Source organism: Oscarella lobularis, chromosome 15 (genome assembly GCF_947507565.1).
Source record: "Oscarella lobularis chromosome 15, ooOscLobu1.1, whole genome shotgun sequence".
NCBI classification, from domain to species: domain Eukaryota; kingdom Metazoa; phylum Porifera; class Homoscleromorpha; order Homosclerophorida; family Oscarellidae; genus Oscarella; species Oscarella lobularis.
In genome coordinates, this window is record NC_089189.1 from 731,081 (window position 1) to 748,993 (window position 17,913).

The 17,913-nt window shown below is 48.4% G+C and overlaps 5 protein-coding genes and 2 long non-coding RNA genes across 15 annotated transcripts in view; 4 read left to right on the forward strand and 3 right to left on the reverse strand.

Moving 5' to 3' along the window:
- The first annotated feature begins 57 nt into the window (after positions 1-57).
- Positions 58-3,385, forward strand: LOC136196367 (uncharacterized). Its single transcript, XM_065985905.1, has 14 exons — positions 58-311; positions 362-526; positions 669-761; positions 813-964; positions 1,024-1,110; positions 1,171-1,248; positions 1,305-1,544; positions 1,605-1,898; positions 1,950-2,146; positions 2,205-2,359; positions 2,423-2,613; positions 2,925-3,006; positions 3,074-3,183; positions 3,247-3,385. Exons 1-14 carry the CDS (start codon positions 83-85, stop codon positions 3,268-3,270), a joined length of 2,097 nt encoding a protein of 698 aa, XP_065841977.1. The 5' UTR covers positions 58-82; the 3' UTR covers positions 3,271-3,385.
- Positions 2,901-6,127, reverse strand: LOC136196368 (fibroblast growth factor receptor-like). Its single transcript, XM_065985906.1, has 12 exons — positions 6,008-6,127; positions 5,625-5,954; positions 5,167-5,541; positions 5,007-5,099; positions 4,838-4,945; positions 4,517-4,785; positions 4,345-4,467; positions 4,218-4,291; positions 4,121-4,161; positions 3,954-4,053; positions 3,808-3,895; positions 2,901-3,759 (listed from the first exon to the last, which is right to left on the reverse strand). Exons 1-12 carry the CDS (start codon positions 6,054-6,056, stop codon positions 3,604-3,606), a joined length of 1,806 nt encoding a protein of 601 aa, XP_065841978.1. The 5' UTR covers positions 6,057-6,127; the 3' UTR covers positions 2,901-3,603.
- Positions 5,524-11,655, forward strand: LOC136196369 (dipeptidyl aminopeptidase BIII-like). Of its 2 annotated transcripts, none has more exons than XM_065985907.1 (7): positions 5,524-6,103; positions 6,308-6,462; positions 6,582-6,735; positions 6,793-6,993; positions 7,165-7,246; positions 7,313-7,422; positions 7,488-11,655. In XM_065985907.1, the coding sequence occupies exons 1-7, from the start codon at positions 6,101-6,103 to the stop codon at positions 7,509-7,511; spliced, it is 729 nt and encodes a 242-aa protein (XP_065841979.1). In that variant the 5' UTR covers positions 5,524-6,100; the 3' UTR covers positions 7,512-11,655. The 2 variants fall into 2 exon arrangements, with proteins under 2 accessions (XP_065841979.1, XP_065841980.1); XM_065985908.1 differs by having other exon boundaries at positions 5,525-6,250; positions 6,313-6,462.
- LOC136196365 (fibroblast growth factor receptor 2-like) lies at positions 7,606-11,134 on the reverse strand. The gene is made up of 14 exons (XM_065985904.1): positions 11,044-11,134; positions 10,658-10,993; positions 10,219-10,572; positions 9,840-10,163; positions 9,356-9,784; positions 9,196-9,288; positions 9,026-9,133; positions 8,712-8,974; positions 8,522-8,644; positions 8,380-8,453; positions 8,280-8,320; positions 8,113-8,212; positions 7,963-8,050; positions 7,606-7,896 (listed from the first exon to the last, which is right to left on the reverse strand). Exons 1-14 carry the CDS (start codon positions 11,090-11,092, stop codon positions 7,759-7,761), a joined length of 2,520 nt encoding a protein of 839 aa, XP_065841976.1. The 5' UTR covers positions 11,093-11,134; the 3' UTR covers positions 7,606-7,758.
- Positions 11,656-12,017: 362 nt separating the features above from the next.
- The window catches only part of LOC136196131 (dymeclin-like), a 9,992-nt gene continuing 4,096 nt past the window's right edge, over positions 12,018-17,913 (reverse strand). The window contains exons 18-20 of the mRNA XM_065985628.1: positions 12,988-13,143; positions 12,493-12,943; positions 12,018-12,422 (exon numbers count right to left, since the gene is read on the reverse strand). The gene's annotated coding sequence lies outside the window, so the exon portion shown is untranslated. The remainder of the gene's footprint in view (positions 12,423-12,492; positions 12,944-12,987; positions 13,144-17,913) is intronic.
- Positions 13,311-17,297, forward strand: LOC136196137 (uncharacterized). 8 transcript variants are annotated; one of them, XR_010672112.1, is made up of 5 exons: positions 13,311-13,926; positions 13,979-14,562; positions 14,719-15,260; positions 15,324-16,169; positions 16,222-17,297. It is a non-coding gene; the product is annotated as an uncharacterized lncRNA (long non-coding RNA). The 8 variants fall into 8 exon arrangements; XR_010672116.1 differs by having other exon boundaries at positions 13,312-13,926; positions 14,719-16,169; positions 16,222-17,076; positions 17,151-17,297; XR_010672115.1 differs by having other exon boundaries at positions 13,312-13,926; positions 14,719-16,169; positions 16,222-16,785; positions 16,944-17,297.
- LOC136196138 (uncharacterized) lies at positions 17,301-17,907 on the forward strand. The gene is made up of 3 exons (XR_010672118.1): positions 17,301-17,510; positions 17,574-17,667; positions 17,759-17,907. It is a non-coding gene; the product is annotated as an uncharacterized lncRNA (long non-coding RNA).

The window sequence follows — 17,913 nt, forward strand, 5'->3', positions numbered from 1 at the left end:
CATATGTACTACGTTACTAATGATTTTTATTTTACCTGTAACTAATTGTGTGTTCTAGTGTGCACGTTCGTTACGGGAGTTCATGATTCTACGAAAGCTGCGTCGCATCGCATCCCGGCTTCTCGCTAAAGCTCACAGCGTCGACGTAACAACGGTCACGTGGTTCTCTCCCGGCCCCAGCCAACACCTCATGTCGTCCGCTCGAAAAATCGCTCCGTTCGGCTCGTGGCCGTCGCCTCTCAACGCCGCCGAAGTCACGGCCAACTCAACGCGCCTCGAAGAAGTCCGAATCGACTCGGCAAAGAGCGCAGGTGACCGATTCCTCATGCAGGCGCGATCCCACTCCAATTCCTCGACGCAGGCACGATCTATTGGTCGGAAATGCGCCCATCGGACGGCGGACGCAATCGAATCTGCAGCTGGTCGCGAGACGGCGACGGAAAAGTGGTCCAATGGACGAAAGGAGACTTCAACGCTCGAACTCGCGTCCACGAATACGGGGGCGGTTCCTTCTTCGTCTACGAAGGTAAAAGAGAAGAGACCACCTCCCCCGCGCAGAAAAACAATCGACAATGAATAATGAACGCGTGATAATAATTGGGGATCTCGTGCTTTTATGCTGATTTCTCTGTTGGCGTGGAAATTCTTTATTTACTTATTATTTTTAGGCGTGGTCTACTTTAGCAATTTTATGGATCAAGTCATGTACCGGCAAACGTCTCCGGACGTCGATCCCGTCCCTGTGACTCCAACCGGAAAAGGTTATCCATCGTTTTATGTATTTGTCTCACTCTTATTTTGTTTTCTCTTAGGATGGAGATACGCCGATGGCGTGTGCTCCAAGGGACGCGTCTTCTGCGTGCGCGAGGATCACGGGGAGAACGGCGACGCCAAGCCGAGCGAAGTGAAGAACGTCATCGTCTCGTTTGGCGTCCAATCGCAAATCCAAGAGCAATCAGTTTTGGTGAAGTGAAACGATTTAATTAAAAATTTGAATTGAAATAGCGTAAATTGTTTTTTTAGGTGGAGGGGTGCGATTTTTACGCGTCACCTCGCGTCTCTCCGGACGGCTCGTCGTTGGCCTGGATGCAGTGGAATCATCCTAACATGGTACATGTCATATGGATACTCAATAAAAAACCGTGATGTGATTAAATAAATTCCTTGCAGCCCTGGGACAGCACTGAAATATGGTGTGCAAAACTATCAGACGACGGCTCCTCGCTTGTGCAAGACACCAAACGAAAGGTCACTATATAATTCTCACATATCATCATAGTAGAGATTTTTCTCATCATGTACAGATATCTGGTGGCGACGGTATCAGCGTTATGACTCCCATGTGGTCGCCTAGCAACGTTCTCCACTACATCAGCGACGAGTCGAACTGGTGGAATTTGTACGTTTCGAAGGAGAACGAATCTCCTGTACCCGTGATTGGAAACAAGAATGAAGAAATCGGTTTACCTCATTGGCAGTTCGGTAACCAGGGCTACGCATTCAATCCGGAAAATCCAAGCAAAATCGCTCTGACCTACAATGGGGTGCGTCCTACATAAACTAAAGTAATACTTTTCGAATTATTAATTATTTATTCAATCAAGGATCTTTCTCTTGTTGACGTGGACTTGAAATCGTCTACGCCTATCAAGACGGGATTTCGCTCGCATCGCGATCCGCTCTTCTGCTCCGACGGCCACTTGTTCGTCCTGGCGTCGAGCTCCGCCCAATTTCCCGCCATCCTCGACGTGAATTCCAAGACGGGCGACGCACGAGTCGTCTACTCGTCTCGCGACCTCACCTTTGACGCAGAATACATCAGCGTCCCGAAGAAAATCACGTATCCGAGCGGAAAAGATCTCAAGGAGGAATCGCACGCCTATTTCTACGCACCCAAGGTGAAATAAGAGAAAATATATAAATAATACTCTAATATATCGGATATTTAGAATAAAGATTATGCTGGTCCGGATGGGGAGCTTCCGCCGCTTCTCGTTCGAGCGCACGGCGGACCGACGGCGTCCGCGTCGTCGTCGCTCAATCTCCAACATCAGTACTGGACGAGTCGCGGCGTCGCCGTTCTCGACGTCGACTATCGGGGCAGTACGGGCTACGGGAGACGATACAGGGACAGACTCAAACTCAAGTAAGAGAAGAATACGTAAAAGGGGGGAGCACTAACGCTATGTGTTTTTTTTACTTAGCTGGGGTATCTGCGATGTCGAAGACTGTTGCGAAGGCGCTCGCTATCTCGTGAAGCAGAAGCTCGTCGACGGAAAGCGGCTCACCATTGACGGCGGCTCGGCGGGCGGATTTACGACTCTAGCGGCGCTTGCCTTCGATAACGTCTTCAACGCGGGTACTGTACTATTCTGATTTCGAGAATGAGATGCATTTTTTATTGATTACTTTTGTTTCTTAGGTTGTAGCAAATACGGCGTCGCCGACTTGGTTGCGCTTCAATTGGAAACGCACAAGTTCGAGTCGCGCTATCTCGATCAGCTCATCGCTCCCTGGCCGGAGGGTCGGCCCGTCTACGACGAGCGCTCGCCGATCAATCACGTCGACAAGCTCAATTGCTCCGTCATCTTCTTCCAAGGAGACGAAGACAAGGTACGATAAATCCACAGAAGAGAGAATTTGGTCCATTGCTTCGTTACTCTATACAACGTACCGCACTTAGAAGACCTTCTCTTGGGGATTCTGCACATTAGTTAAGGCTTGCACGTTGATGGGTCTCTCGTAGTATCCCCTAAGGCTTTTGTCAATAAATATAGGACAGGGGCCTACGCTGTCAGTCTGATCTTTAGTTCAAGGTCTAGTGAGTCAGTGTAGTAACAGTATCCTCCTTTCAATTAGAGCTAAAATCTTTTTGAAAGCGGTACGGGATACCGAGCATGCCGTTGCATATTTATTATTTTTAGATTGTACCTCCTAATCAGTCGGAGACTATGTACGAGGCCTTGAAGAAGAAAGGCATAACTACGTCCTATGTTCTCTTCGAAGGTGGGGAGAATGCCCAGCTAGACTTTCTCCACGCGTAGTTTAATTTTAACGGTGTCTTGTTCCTTAGGCGAGCAGCACGGGTTCCGGAAGAAAGAGAACGTCATAGCTTGCTTAGAAGGCGAGCTGTATTTCTTTGGAAAAGTTCTCGGCTTCCAGCCAGCGGATGATATCAAAGAGGTGGGTTGATGATCGCTTGTTTGTCTTCGGAGCCTCTTCAATGTCTACGCGTTTTTCGTGTAGCCTCCCAAAATAGATAACTTGTGAATGGAGAAGAATAGAAGTGGGATGCGCACGGAGTTGCTTGTATTGCTGTTTTCTGCTGTTCTGCAAATGTAATGCCGCAGCTTCTCTCTCATGTAGCCTCCCTATGTTATCCACAGCTCAACGTTTTTCAATAGCAGCTACAAATCACCAGTATTCCACTGTATACCGTTTTGCAGAAGCTAAATTATTGGCTATGTGTGTAGGCTTACTAGAGCGCAAGCGCAAGTGCCCCAGACGGTCGGAAGATCAATGCATGTCACGCTGGAGGACAAAGCAGCGTAGTATGAAAGGTAAGCTTTCATTTGATCACGGAGATCCGATCCACGGATGCCCTCAAAACCCTCTAGCCCCGGAGCTCTCACCGTTCTCCCATACACGTCGTAATTTAGCTAAAACTTCCACTGTCGTCTGGCGAGACGTGACGCCTCTCTCTGGAATCGTCAAAAAATCGCCATCTTCACTTCCTTCCTCCCCGTCGTCGCCGTCGTGCTTCGAAGCCCTTAGTTAGACTTAGAAAACGTTCGCAATTACGCCTACCTCTTCGTTTTCAATGAGCGCGACGAGTTCGTGAAATCTCGGTCGTTCGTCCGGATCGAGAGCCCAGCACTTGAGCATGAGATCGTAGCTGCGCGTACAAAATCTAAATTTCGATTTGCGAGGTCGCTCTATATATATGCACTTACAACTTGCGCGAACACGTGCGCGGTTTTCTCATCCGGTAGCCGTCCTCGGTGAGAATATCGTACAAATTTTCGATGGGCACGCCGGGATAAGGCGAACTTCCTGTAAAAAAACCCCGGGTATTTTATAGGAATTTTTTTTTATATGACGAAGACTCCACGTTATATACCGAGTGTAGCGATCTCCCACAGCAATACACCAAATGACCAACTAGAAAAAATTACCCGACTGAGAATCCGTATTGAAATAATTTATCAATCACTTACACGTCACTTGATTCGGTGAAAACGCGATGCATCAGCGATTCCGGTGCCGTCCACTTATACGGCACGAAACTTTTCTAAAACCATTTTTGAAGATATATAATGTAAACAACGGTATAATTATTCGTACCGGGGTTTTCATTCGATAGTAGTCGAAATAGTGAATGTCCTTTGCCATGCCGAAATCGGCGATTTTGAGCACGTCTCCCTCGCAAACGAGCACGTTGCGCGCCGCCAAATCGCGATGCAGACACTAGACAAGTTCGAAAATATTATTTTCCTACCCGACTTTGAATTAATACTTGTTTCTCGACGACATGTTCCATTCCTCGCGCGACGTCGAGCGCGTAGCGAAACATGTCGCGCGACGACAGAACGGTCTGTTCGTCGGGCGGCACGCAACGCAACGCGTCGTCGTCATCGTCGTCGTCGTCGTCGTCGTTCGACAATCGATCATTGACGTCGTCTGACGATTGGTCGAGACGACTGAAATGCTTGGTTCGCAAATACTTGCTCAGACAACCGTGTCTCGCGTATTCCATGACGACCCAGAGCAGATGACCCGTCGTACCTGAAAACGAACACGCGAGTTTGCCTATGAACTAGAACGATTCTCCTCGTACCTTCGAACTCGCTTATTCCCACGAGACTAATGACGTTTGCGTGTTTTCCTATTCGAGTCCAAACGTTGACCTCGGCGGCAAGTTCCTGTACAGTCTTCCGATTCTCCTCTAAAGCGAATAGTATAGGAGTTCGCAGAAGAAATATTTTATTTATTAATTAAGAGGCTACCCTTGGGCACTTTGACGGCGACTGACATCGGCTCCTTTAGCCCGTTCACGTTCTCTACCGTTCCCTTCATAACGACCCCGAAGCAGCCCTCGCCTACGTATGCATGACAACAAATCGATTTTTTCGTTCTCTCCTCGCACTGCATGCACAGCGCGCGTACCGAGACGATTCAAAAGCGTCACGTTCTGTTTCGGTATGAGACACGGCTTATTCTGTTCATCGAATTGTATACCCTCGACGACGCGCATCGATTTGGGCAGGACGATGTGAAAAAGTTTCCAATTGTACGCCGCGTTCTTTGACATCTCTTTGTCGTCGGCGACGTCCGTCGCAAACCAGATAGAATCTCGTCTGCGTTTCTCGCATATTAGAACGACGATAGAGAGGAGAAGAACGAGTGCGACTCCTGTTGCCGTTAGACTTCCGATGAGACTAGCATTTGCCGAATCTTTAGAACCGGTTGTAGTTGGACTTCCAGTTGGACTTCCAGTTGGACTTCCAAATTCTGATTTTTGGCTCCGTTTCTTTCGCACGACTAGCAAACGTTTAGAAAGAAATTATTCAAATTAAATAGGGCAGATAAAATCTTTCACGTGCCGCAATTTATAACGTGCATACCTCCACGACGACGTGAATCGGAAACGACTTCGTAGTTCCACTTGTACGACGGCGACGGCTCTCGTTCTGCCGTCGCCGCCGTCGCCACGCATTTGTAGAAGCCGAGTTCGTTGTCGCCTCGCACGACGACGACGAGCCGATGACGACGGCGATGAAGTACGCGCGCCGGCGACGCGTCGTTTCTCGCCGTCGCGTTGTCGTTCGGCGGCGCGTGATACCAAGTGCCCGCCCTGCCCGACGGACAGGGCAGAATCAGCGGGATGCCGTCAGGCTTGACAACAATTACTTTAGGCCCGTCAAGATCGGAGTCACTGTGACTGGCAGCGGCGGCTACAAGTTAGAATCCGCTGGCATTTGAGAAGAAAGGGTCATAGATTTTTTACTTGTACGAGTAATCGTAGCTAGAAGGACGGCGAGGACGAGGAGAGCCATGGTGCGGGGTGTATGTTTGTGTGGAAGCGAGTCTGAGATGGATTATGGTTAGTGACGTCAACGGCAGGGCTCTGGGAGCTAGAGTCCTAATATAGGAGATTATCTTCAAATTAATGTTTACCCGTATACGCGTATGTACATACATATATACTAAGCTGCTGGACACGATGGCAACGCGCATAAAATAAATTTATGTACGGTATAGTATAAGCGGTGGGAGGCTGCTCATGATGGCCGCCATCATTCTCTAGTATAGGAGATTATCTTCAAACCAGGCTCAATCTCCAACATCAGTACTGGACGAGTCGCGGCGTCGCCGTTCTCGACGTCGACTATCGCGGCAGTACGGGATAGACTCTATACGGGAGACGAAACAGGGACAGACTCAAACTCAAGAGAAGAATACGTGGGTAGCCTCGATCGTTCCCCAGACTCTCTCCGTCGTTCCCGTGAGTATACCTACGGGAACGGCGGAGAGGGTCTGGGAACGTGGGAGAACTAAACGCTATGTGTTTTTTTACTTAGCTGGGGTATCTGCGATGTTGAAGACTGTTGCGAAGGCGCTCGCTATCTCGTGAAGCAGAAGCTCGTCGACGGAAAGCGGCTCACCATTGACGGCGGCTCGGCGGGCGGATTTACGACTCTAGCGGCGCTCGCCTTCGATAACGTCTTCACGCGAGTACTTTCTGATTTCCGGAGTGAGATGCATTTTTTATTGACTACTTTTGTTTCTTAGGCTGTAGCAAGTACGGCGTCGCCGACTTGGTTGCGCTGCAATTGGAAACACACAAGTTCGAGTCGCGCTATCGATCTCGATCAGCTCATCGCTCCCTGGCCAGGGCCGAAGGGTCGGCCCGTCTACGACGAGCGCTCGCCGATCAATCACGTCGACAAGCTCAAATGCTCCGTCATCTTCTTCCAAGGAGACGAAGACAAGGTAGACGATAAAAATAGAGGAGAGATTTTTGTTCATTGCATCGTTACTCTATATATCTACACATTAGTCAAGGCTCTTGTACGTTGATGAGTCTCTCGTAGTATCCCCTAAGGCTTCTGTCTAAAAAAAGTCTACGCTGTTAGTCTGACCTTAATTTATTTGCATATTTAGATTGTGCCTCCTAATCAGTCGGAGACTATGTACGAGGCTTTGAAGAAGAAAGGCATAACTACTTCCTATGTTCTCTTCGAAGGTAGGGGAATGCCCAGCTAGACTTTTTCCACTCGTAGTTTAATTTTAACGGTGTCTCGTTTCGTAGGCGAGCAGCACGGGTTCCGGAAGAAAGAGAACGTCATAGCGTGTCTAGAAGGCGAACTGTATTTCTTTGGAAAAGTTCTCGGCTTCCAGCCAGCGGACGACATCAAAGAGGTGGGTCGATGATGAGCCGGACTGGCCTTCCGAAGCCTCTTCAATGCCTGCGCGTTTTCGTGTAGCCTCCCAAGATAGACAACTTGTGAACGCAGAAGAATTGAAGTGGAATGAATGCGCGCAAAGTGTCTTGTATTGCTGTTGTCTGCTTGCTCTGCAAATGTGATGCCGGAGTACGACGGGTGAAAGCGCGTGAAAGACGCGTCCGAAAGGGTAAGCTTTCGTTCGATAGACAATGCAAGAACGCCCCAGCCTCATGCAAAACCCACTCTCCTACACGCGGAGTAAATTTAGCTAAACAGTCACTATGAGAACTATAGTAGACAGAAAACAGAGTTAGAGAGAGGTTGTCATTGGCGTCGTGGGCAAGCCACTGTCGTCCGACGAGACGGGACGCCTCTCTCGCGAATCGTCAAAAGATTCGCCATCTTCACTTTCTTCCTCCCCGTCTTCCCCGTCGTCCCCGTCCCACTTCTATATGTATACACACAAGCCCTTAGTTGGACTTAAAGAAATCGCGTTCGCCAATTGCGCCTATACCTCTTCGTTTTCGATGAGCGTGACGAGTTCGCGAAAATTCGGTCGTTCGTCCGGATCGAGAGCCCAGCACTTGAGCATGAGATTGTAGCTGCGCGTACGAAATTTAACTAGACTTCGATTTGCGAGGTCGCCGCGCTGTATGGCACTTACAACTTGCGCGAACACGTACGCGGTTTTCTCATACGGTAGCCGTCCTTCGTGAGAATGTCGTACAAATTTTCGGCGGGCACGCCAGGATAAGGGGCACTTCCTATTAAAAATCCCCCGGGGGAAGTTTTATAATTACTATTTTTTGACGAAGAGTCCACGTTACTTACCGAGTGTAGCGATCTCCCACAGCAGCACACCGAACGACCAACTAGAAAGAAAAATTAATCGAGTGAAAGTGCGTATTGACATTACTCAATAATCACTTACACGTCACTCGATTCTTTGAAAACGCGATGCAGCAGCGATTCCGGTGCCGTCCACTTAAACGGCACAAGACTTTTCTAAAAGAAAAGAAAACATTTAGAAGATAGATACGATATCTTCTAAGCAACGGTATATGTATTCGTACCGGGGTTTTCTTTCGATAGTAGTCGAAATAGTGAATGTCCTTTGCCATGCCGAAATCGGAGATTTTGAGCACATCTCCCTCGCAGACGAGCACGTTGCGCGCCGCCAAATCGCGATGCAGGCACTAGACGATTCGAAAATATTATTTTTCCTCTCTTTCCCCCGTTCGAGTTTGAATATCTAATATGTACCTGTCTCTCGGCGAGATGTTCCATTCCTCGCGCGACGTCGAGCGCGTAGCGAAACATGTCGCGCGACGACAGAATGGTCTGTTCGTCGGGCGGCACGTAACGCGACGCGTCGTCGTCGTCGTCGTCGTCGTCGTTCGACGATCGATCGTTGACGACGTCCGATGATTGGTCGAGACGACCGAAACGCTTGGCGCGCAAATACTCGCTCAGACAACCGTGTTTCGCGTATTCCATGACGACCCATAGGAGACGACCCGCCGTACCTGAAAGAATTGTACGCGCGAGTTTCGCCTCTACGATTGCCCCCCTCGTACCTTCAAACACGGTTACTCCCACGAGACCGATAACGTTCGCGTGTTTTCCTATTCGAGTCCAAACGTTGACTTCGGCGACGAGGTCCTGTACGGTCTTCCGATTCTCCTCTAGCATAGAAATATTCACGCGGATAAATATTTGTTATTAATTAATTAAGGGGCTACAGTACCCTTGGGCACTTTGACGGCGACTGGCATTGGCTCCTTTATCCCTTTCACGTTCTCCACCGTTCCCTTCATAACGACCCCAAAGCAGCCTTCACCTACGTAGGCAACAAGCCGATTTTTTTTTGGGGGGGGGGGGCTCTTGCACCGCACGGACGCGCGTACCGAGACGATTCAAAAGCGTCACGTTCTGTTTCGGTATTCGACACGACTTATCGATATGAAGTCGTATACCCTCGATGACGCGCGTCGATGCGAGCAGGCCGATGTCAGAAGGCTTCCTATTGTATGCCACGTTCTTCGACATTCCTTCGTCGACGTCGGCGACGTCCGTCGCAAGCCAGATAGAATCTCGTCGGCGTTTCTTGCATATTAGAACGACGACGGCGATAGAGAGGAGAAGAAGGAGTGCGATCCCTGTTGCCGTTAGACCTCCGATGAGACTAGCGTTTGCGAAGTCTTTAAAACCGGTTGTAGTTGGACTTCCAGTTGGACTTCCAGTTGGACTTTCAGTTGACTTTGTTGGAGAGGGAGTAGTCGGAGAGCTAGTTGAAAAGGAAGTCGGAGTACTAGTAGTAGGAGCCGACTTCGGTTCTAAAAAAATAGGAAGAAGGGGTTTCGTTGTTTAGATTTCGAGTTGTTCTCTTGCCTTGACGGTGTTCGATAGTGATCTTTATTATCCAGCAGTCATCCTGAATAGCATTGCCACGTATTAGACCGCATCGAAAGGTGCTAGTTCTGAGATCGTCTTCGTCGTCGTAATTTAACGGCAGTTGAAGCGTTTTATTGGTGCTTTGACCGGTCTTGTAATAGCACTGTGATGAACATGAGTTGTTGCAATGCATTTCTTCGTACGTCGAATCATCAGTGCAATGTTCATACGTCGAATCAGTGCAAAAAAACCAATGAGGAAGAACTTCAGAATTGTAACAGAAAACCGGGGTCATTTTTGACATTGGTTTGCTGTCTTGCACTAAAAAAAGGAGAAATGACCTAAATAATTGATTTTAGTATGACTACATTAGTACCGACGACATAGAACCGGTTGATGAAGGTATCCCCCCCGGTCTCCCCCCCGTAGTGGCACTCCAGATGACCAAATTCCGCGCTACTATTTTCTCCCACCATGTGATTTCTCGTCACCACCCACGTTAGATTGTCCTCTTTATTACTATTCTTAGGGACCCAATACCACTTGTATCCGGAACTCTCCGCGGCGGCTTTGGAAGCCGCAGTATCGTCGCCCTTGTATCCACATTGTAGAATAGTGTTCGAATTGGCGCCGATTCGTATTATTTCATAGCGGTAGTAAGTGCGATTAGGAGGCCAGCGGGCGTCCGTTACACAACTTTGTGAATTTTCGCTCCGTTTCTTTCGCACGACTAGCAAACGTTTAGAGAGAAATTGTTCAAATTAAATAGGGCAGATAAAATCTTTCACGTGAGCCGCAATTTATAACGTGCATACCTCCACGACTACGTGTATCGGAAACGACTTCGTAGTTCCACTTGTACAACGGCGACGGCTCTCGTTCTGCCGTCGCCGTCGTCGTCGTCGCCACGCATTTGTAGAAGCCGAGTTCGTTGTCGCCTCGCACGACGACGACGAGCCGACGACGACGGCGATGAAGTACGCGCGCCGGCGACGCGTAGTTTCTCGCCGTCGCGTTGTCGTTCGGCGGCGCGTGATACCAAGTGCCCGCCCTGCCCGACGGACAGGGCAGAATCAGCGGGATGCCGTCAAGCTTGGCAACAATTACTTTAGGCCCGTCAGGATCGGAGTCACCCTGACTGGCAGCGGCGGCTACAAGTTAGAATCCGCTGGCATTTGAGAAAGGGTCGTAGATTTTTTACTTGTACGAGCAATCGTAGCTAGAAGGACGGCGAAGACGAGGAGAGCCATGGTGCGGGGTGTATGTTTGTGTGGAAGTGAGTCTGGGATGGGTTATGTTAACTCGTGACGTCAAGGGTAGGAGGGTGCGTCCTAATTAGGAGCGGATTCAAACCAGCGATACAGCGCGCGAAGGGAGTGGGAAATTTTTTGCCGCGAAGACGAACGCTTTAGAGAGACTTCGGGTCGTTGGCCGTTCTGTACACTGACTGACTTCCCTTCGTATACTGTACAGCATAACAATTTAATTAAAATATGAAACAGGCTACAGTCAGTCAAGTCAAATATATTTAGGTTCCTAAGGGAAAAGTTGCCCTGCGCGTTTTAAGTCTCAGAACAGGTACTGTATCACTTGAGTCGTCCTTGGAGATGAAGACAATTTTTAATGATTATGACAATAATGATTGTGTTAATAATGAAGATGATGAAGATTCATATCGATGACGGCGTTATATAAATGAAGAGAGACAGTCAGGGCATGCATTCTTTATTTTATTGCACGAGGCTTGCATGGACAGCTATACGTCATAAGGCAACTTTTATACAAAAGTCAATATAAACAGCCGCTTGCCTACCTTCATAGGACTCATTGATCAAACTTACTGGGTTGCTCAATGCGGGCGCCGCGGCTGCTCGCTTCGTAGAGAAATGAGAGATCGATGCATTGGCCAATAGGATAACCCGATGCGCTCTCGTGACTTAAGATTTTGTGACCCGTATATCCGGGTAGGGTAATCGGTTTTTCCTTGTTTTTCCTTGAAAAACCGATTACCCTACCCGGATATACGGGAACCCGATGCGCCCTCGTGACTAAAGATTTTGTGACCCGTATATCCGGGTAGGGTAATCGGTTTTTCAAGGAAAAACAAGGAAAAACCGATTACCCTACCCGGATATACGGGAATCTGCAACTTCGGGAATTATTAGTGCTAAAATCTTATAGAAAATCAGACATCATTTATTCATAATAAAAAGAAAAGCGTTATAAAATTAAATATAAAATTGAAAAATCGTATATGTAAGCAATTATAATAGAAAATTCGTATCAAAAATTATAGACACCCTCGATTTAGAGCCTCTGCCAGAACAACCTCCCGGTATTTTCCTTGTCCCGTTGCACCCAATCGGGTAAAGCGTTCAAAAGATCACATCCTTCTAACTCTAACTCTGTTAGACCACTGAAGTGATCAACGTTGTCGTCTTCTGAGAGTTCCTTCCTTGGTAACCCTTCTGTGCCGGGAAGCAAAAATTTGCCATTGTTTTTTTCGAAGACAAGCAACTTCGCAAATTTACGGTTCCCTTTTGTATTAAATAATTTATTCTTGCAGCGGCTTTCATTACGCTATGCAACCAAAGAGAGAATTCCGTTAGCATCAAAAGTACGGTCTTTTGACAACGCGGCGGTGACTTACTTTGACTGCGATATTGTCATTCGAATCGAATCCAATGCAAAGCTCTGACGTTTTGCTGCCAGCAAAGGCATACTTGTTTTCTTTGTCATCGACTTTGTTACCGACGCAAAGAGAAAATTCGCTAGTTTCGTCCGGTTTACCGAACTCTATACTGTCGCCTTTTGTGACCCTCAGCCACTTTTTGATCCCATTGGAGTCTCGCTTGTAAAAGACGATTTTACCAAGTTCAGCTCTTGGATGGCAGAAACTTGGGCTCGGCGTCGGATTCGCTTCGACATTCAAGACGAACGAGAAAAGGACGATTGCAACTTGAAACAAATTGGACATGACTGCTATGCTTAGGTTCTGTATTGCTCTCTCGATCTCTCTGAGCTAGAGTCTCTCTCTCTGCTTTGGATGACAACCTGAATGTCGCTCTCCTTTAAATACAGGCCGTCGAGACGGGTTTCCCCTATAATTCGATTAACCAAAACGACCGCCGACGGATGCGCTTACTTCCTAAATACGGTTTGGAACTATCCATTGTTTCAATTTGGTCGAAGTTAACGAGTAAGCCTCCGAGGTGCAGGCGAATGCCGGAAGCAGCTGCTCTCTAACTTTCCCTGCGACCTGGCCGACAGGACGTTGCCTCATACCGCGAAGCAAGTCTAGCTAGAGAGAGCAATTATATAGTAACCGCAAATAGAGATTCTTCTATAACTAAGATACGCCTCAGCAAGGAGGCACCTTCATGCTACGAGATTAGTTTGTCGGGGGAGGGGGCCTCAATCAGGGTCCATGCACTCTACGGAACTCGATGCAGATTGCATTTGCACTCTACGGAAGTCGATAAATTGCATATGCATATGCACGATACGACGCTATTATTGTTTCACCGGAGCTTACAATCCTAATCGTAACTATGATCTCGCCAAGGATGCGTTCAGTGAAAAATGCGACGGGAATGTCGTCGCCGTCCCGTGATTGCGGTTCATGATTCCGCAAGCGAGATTGGGAAATTTCGCTGACAGATACAACAAATCAGAAGATGTGTCCCAAAACTTGGTAGCGGTTTTCAGTGGGCGTCCTAGTATACTCTCTCGCAAAGGCGAGCTCGGCACGCAGCTCGACGCTCACGTAAGAAAACTTAGGAATGAATGACCTCCTCCCCACCATTGCACTGTTTTTCTATCTCCTTCTACGGTTAGATGACTATGGCCGAAGGGTATACTTATATAGCGTCTATCTGTAACGGTGCTTGGGGAGCTGCAAGAAGAGCCTTTTCTTGAAAGCTCCTTTTTTCTAAATCGACCTACTGCAGTAGCATCGATTTACCCATTGCGGTTTCCGATGGAAGGCTTCGCCGACATCAAACTCGCGCCAGCACGAGGACACTTTCTGAGTCATAGCCTTAATTAACCTACTCGAAAACTCTCGGGGAACGTGGCCACGCAAGTAAGTCGTGTTTCCTACTACTATTACGTAATACTACTTCTCAGTTTATCAGGATATATCCACCCGCCTACGTACACCCACGGGCCGGCGCCAACGGTGCACGACACGACGAGCGCGATTCGCTCATTTTTAAAGGGACTCGCAATGAGGAATCTATCTTTTGAAGGCCTTTTCCACAACGAGATACAGTCTTTTTCTACGAGTATCTACCGAAAGGAGGAAAGAAATTCGGAAGCGACTTGCGGAACAATTAGGGTCGGGAACGACCCCGCAAACCGCGGACTATACTGCTGGGACGCGCGTATACGTTCGCTTCCACAAATGACGATATCCATTCAATGGTTTACACAGAACCCGGCCCAACTCGAGTCTTGTTTGATATCTGTTGCTATGGTATGGTTTGTCTAGCGCCATTTCTGCCCTACTGTTACTAAATTAGTCAGACCGTTTTAGGCCGATTAGCGAGCCAACTATAAACGCAGGAAGACGCCACTGCTGTACTCTGAGTTCACTAAACGTTTCTTAATTTAGCATGGCGACGAACTGCCGTTCGCCAGATTTCCCCCCACGGAAATGCGTCCAAATTTGGGAGAGAAACTGGGAGCAGATTTTCAGTGGGGATGCGTTACATTTATAGTATGCTATCCGGCATGTGACCTCCCTATAGCTTTCCTTTGCGACTAGCTCTCTTTTCTCGAGTCTCTTCTGTTCTATGCATGTCAAAAAGCGTACTTCTACCCTATGTGTATTAATTTGCCACTACAGTACTCTATAATAGTACTATCTACGTAGGGGAACAAAAGGACTCGGAAGCGATCTCTCGCTTCCCATAACGAAGATATCCTGCTCATTGTAATATGTGCATGTACAGAAACGGCGACGAAACCTTCGAAGTAAGACACTCCGGAGTCTTAGGCATGCAAGTATGCGGTCATAGATGCGGTTCATAGCGCTACCGCAAGTACCATTGTTCAATTAACTTACGCGATCTATTTAGACCCAATATAGATAGGAACTCCACTTAATTGGGACGTCCCAATCACTAACTCACAACGGCTCTGCTCGGACTTGGCGTACGATCGATATAGATTACCCCTAGGGCCGGCCGCGCGAGACGGGAATATCGCGAGACGTACGCTCGTGTGCGACGATCGAGTCTCGATCACTAGAACGATGATCGACTTTCCTTCGCATATGACCGCACACGTACGATCGAACGCGGCGCCAATTAACGAGAACGGAATCGATCGTACGGTACGAGTAAAACGACGAACTGCGCGCCGAGGAACAGGCGCAACGAGACCCGACACCCACCGCGGCATATATTACAACAGGTACGTCCCCTTCTCGTAGGAACTACACGCGCCCGCATGAATATTCGGCTGACCTCTCGACAGACGAGATACGAAGCCTCTCTCTCGATCTGATCAGTGATGTCTAATAGCATCAGGAAGTCCCGCTAACTAGTCGCTGACTAGACCAAACTAAACAGGCAAAGGGTAGCAGGTACCTATATACTATCATTCCTTCTGCGGTGTGCGCGTTGTTCTCATTTACACTAACTCCTCGGACAATGATCGATATCCGTGGATAAAAACCATAGTTGCAAGACAGCTGTGGCACGAGAAACGCGAGAAGAACGACTCGGACTGATTACGTCACGCCCGCAAAAAACGCGCCGGCACAAATGCCACCGTGACCCCTGCACCTGTCTATAACGAAATCGGAAGCAACGCTGCTTCAGTTCTAGTTAGAGCTAGGGCGCTCGAAAAGATCGGGTGCCGACCGTGCAGACGCGGAAGTCAGCTTCGTGGTTTATTCATGGAGCTGGAGGACTCTCCGTGCACCCTCCCCCCGTGACGCGGTCGATCACGCGGCGCGTGGGCTAGCGTACCATCTACGCGGAAATATCCTACTGGCCTCATCCGGCTAGACGACTATTCGCGATGTATTCTCTAAGCCTATCCTGCCAGGGGAACGGATAGCGGTGAAACCTACCGGAGTCAGTTCCAATGGAAGTGCGACTTCGGGTGCGCTACGTCATCATTAGGGAGCTGCAAGAAGAGCCTTTTCTTGAAAGCTCCTTTTTTCTAAATCGACCTACTGCAGTAGTATCGATTTACCCATTGCGGTTTCCGATGGACGGCTTCGCCCACATCAAACTCGCGCCTGCACGCGGACACTTTCTGAGTCATAGTCTTAATTAACCTACTCGAAAACTCTCGGGGAACGTGGCCACGCAAGTAAGTCGTGTTTCCTACTACTACTACGTAATACTACTTCTCAGTTTATCAGAATATATCCACCCGCCTACGTACATCCACGGGCCGGCGCCAACGGTGCACGACACGACGAGCGCGATTCGCTCATTTTAAAGGGACTCGCAATGAGAAATCTATCTTTTGAAGGCCTTTTCCACAACGAGATACAGTCTTTTTCTACGAATATCTACCGAAAGGTTCGGAAGCGACTTGCGGAACAATTAGGGCCGGGAACGATCCCGCAAACCGCGGACTATACTGCTGGGACGCGCGTCTACGTTCGCTTCCACAAATGACGATATCCATTCAATGGTTTACACAGAACGCGACCCAATTCGAGTCTTGTTTTGCTACCGTATGGTTTGTCTAGCGCCATTTCTGCCCTACTGTTACTAAATTAGTCAGACCGTTTTAGGCCGATTAGCGAGCCAACTATAAACGTAGGGAGACGCCACTGCTGTACTCTGAGTTCACTAAACGTTTCTTAATTGAGCACGACGACGAACTGCAGTTCGCCAGATTTCCCCCCACGGAAATGCGTCCAAATTTGGGAGAGAAACTGGGAGCAGATTTTCAGTGGGGATGCGTTACATTTATAGTATGCTATCCGGCATGTGACCTCCCTATAGCTTTCCTTTGCGACTAGCTCTCTTTTCTCTCGAGTCTCTTCTGTTCTATGCATGTCAAAAAGGGTACTTCTACCCTATGTGTATTAATTTGCCACTACAGTACTCTATAATAGTACTATCTACGTAGGGGAACAAAAGGACTCGGAAGCGACTCTCGCCTTCCCATAACGAAGACTTCCTGCTCATTTTAATATGTGCATGTACAGAAGCGGCGACGAAACCTTCGAAGTAAGACACTCCGGAGTCTTATAGGCATGCAAGTATGCGGTCATAGATGCGGTTCATAGCGCCACCGCAAGTACCATTGTTCAATTAACTTACGCGATCTATTTAGGCCAAAATATAGATAGGAACTCGATCCACGTGGGACGTACGTCCCAATCACTAACTCACAACGGCTCTGCTTGAACTTAGCGTACGATCGATATAGGTTACCCCTAGGGGCCGAGCCGGCCGCGCGGGACGGGAATCGCGAGACGTGCGATCGACGAGTCTCGATCACTAGAACGATGATCGACTTTCCTTCGCATATGACCGCACACGTACGATCGAACGGCGCCAATTAACGAGAACGGGAATCGATCGTACGGTACGAGTTCAACGACGAACTGCGCTACAGTATGCGAGGAACTGGCGCGACGAGACCCGACACCCACCGCGCGGCATATATGAAACAACATTACAATAACAACAGGTACGTTCCCCTTCTCGTATAACTACACGCGCCTGCATTAATATTCGGCTGACCTCTCGACAGACGAGATACGAAGCCTCTCTCTCGATCCGATCAGTGATGTCTAATAGCATAAGGAAGTCCCGTCGCTGACTAGACCAAACTAAACAGGCAAAGGGTAGCAGGTACCTATATACTATCATTCCTTCTGCGGTGTGCGCGTTGTTCTCATTTACACTAACTCCTCGGACAATGATCGATATCCGTAGGTAAAACCATAGTTGCAAGACAGCTGACACGAGAGCGCGAGAAGAACGACTCGGACTGATTACGTCACGCTCGCAAAAAAACGCGCCGGCACAAATGCCACAGTGAGCCCTGCACCTGTCTATAACGAAATCGGAAGGACGCTGCTTCAGTTCTA

Excerpts from the sequence above, each read along its gene's own strand:
- LOC136196367 (XM_065985905.1), top strand. The coding sequence starts at position 83 with ATGATTCTACGAAAGCTGCGTCGCATCGCATCCCGGCTTCTCGCTAAA. Across the intron at positions 965-1,023 it reads TCCAAGAGCAATCAGTTTTG|GTGGAGGGGTGCGATTTTTA; the intron begins GTGAAGTGAAAC and ends TTGTTTTTTTAG. Across the intron at positions 3,184-3,246 it reads CAGCGGATGATATCAAAGAG|CCTCCCAAAATAGATAACTT; the intron begins GTGGGTTGATGA and ends TTTTTCGTGTAG.
- LOC136196368 (XM_065985906.1), bottom strand. The coding sequence starts at position 6,056 with ATGGCTCTCCTCGTCCTCGCCGTCCTTCTAGCTACGATTACTCGTACA. Across the intron at positions 5,955-6,007 it reads AGCTACGATTACTCGTACAA|CCGCCGCTGCCAGTCACAGT; the intron begins GTAAAAAATCTA and ends TCTAACTTGTAG. Across the intron at positions 3,896-3,953 it reads CGCACGTGTTCGCGCAAGTT|CTACGATCTCATGCTCAAGT; the intron begins GTAAGTGCATAT and ends TTGTACGCGCAG.
- LOC136196369 (XM_065985907.1), top strand. Across the intron at positions 6,994-7,164 it reads TCCAAGGAGACGAAGACAAG|ATTGTGCCTCCTAATCAGTC; the intron begins GTAGACGATAAA and ends TTGCATATTTAG. Across the intron at positions 7,423-7,487 it reads CAGCGGACGACATCAAAGAG|CCTCCCAAGATAGACAACTT; the intron begins GTGGGTCGATGA and ends GTTTTCGTGTAG.
- LOC136196365 (XM_065985904.1), bottom strand. The coding sequence starts at position 11,092 with ATGGCTCTCCTCGTCTTCGCCGTCCTTCTAGCTACGATTGCTCGTACA. Across the intron at positions 10,994-11,043 it reads AGCTACGATTGCTCGTACAA|CCGCCGCTGCCAGTCAGGGT; the intron begins GTAAAAAATCTA and ends TCTAACTTGTAG. Across the intron at positions 10,164-10,218 it reads CAACCGGTTCTATGTCGTCG|TGCAAGACAGCAAACCAATG; the intron begins GTACTAATGTAG and ends TCCTTTTTTTAG.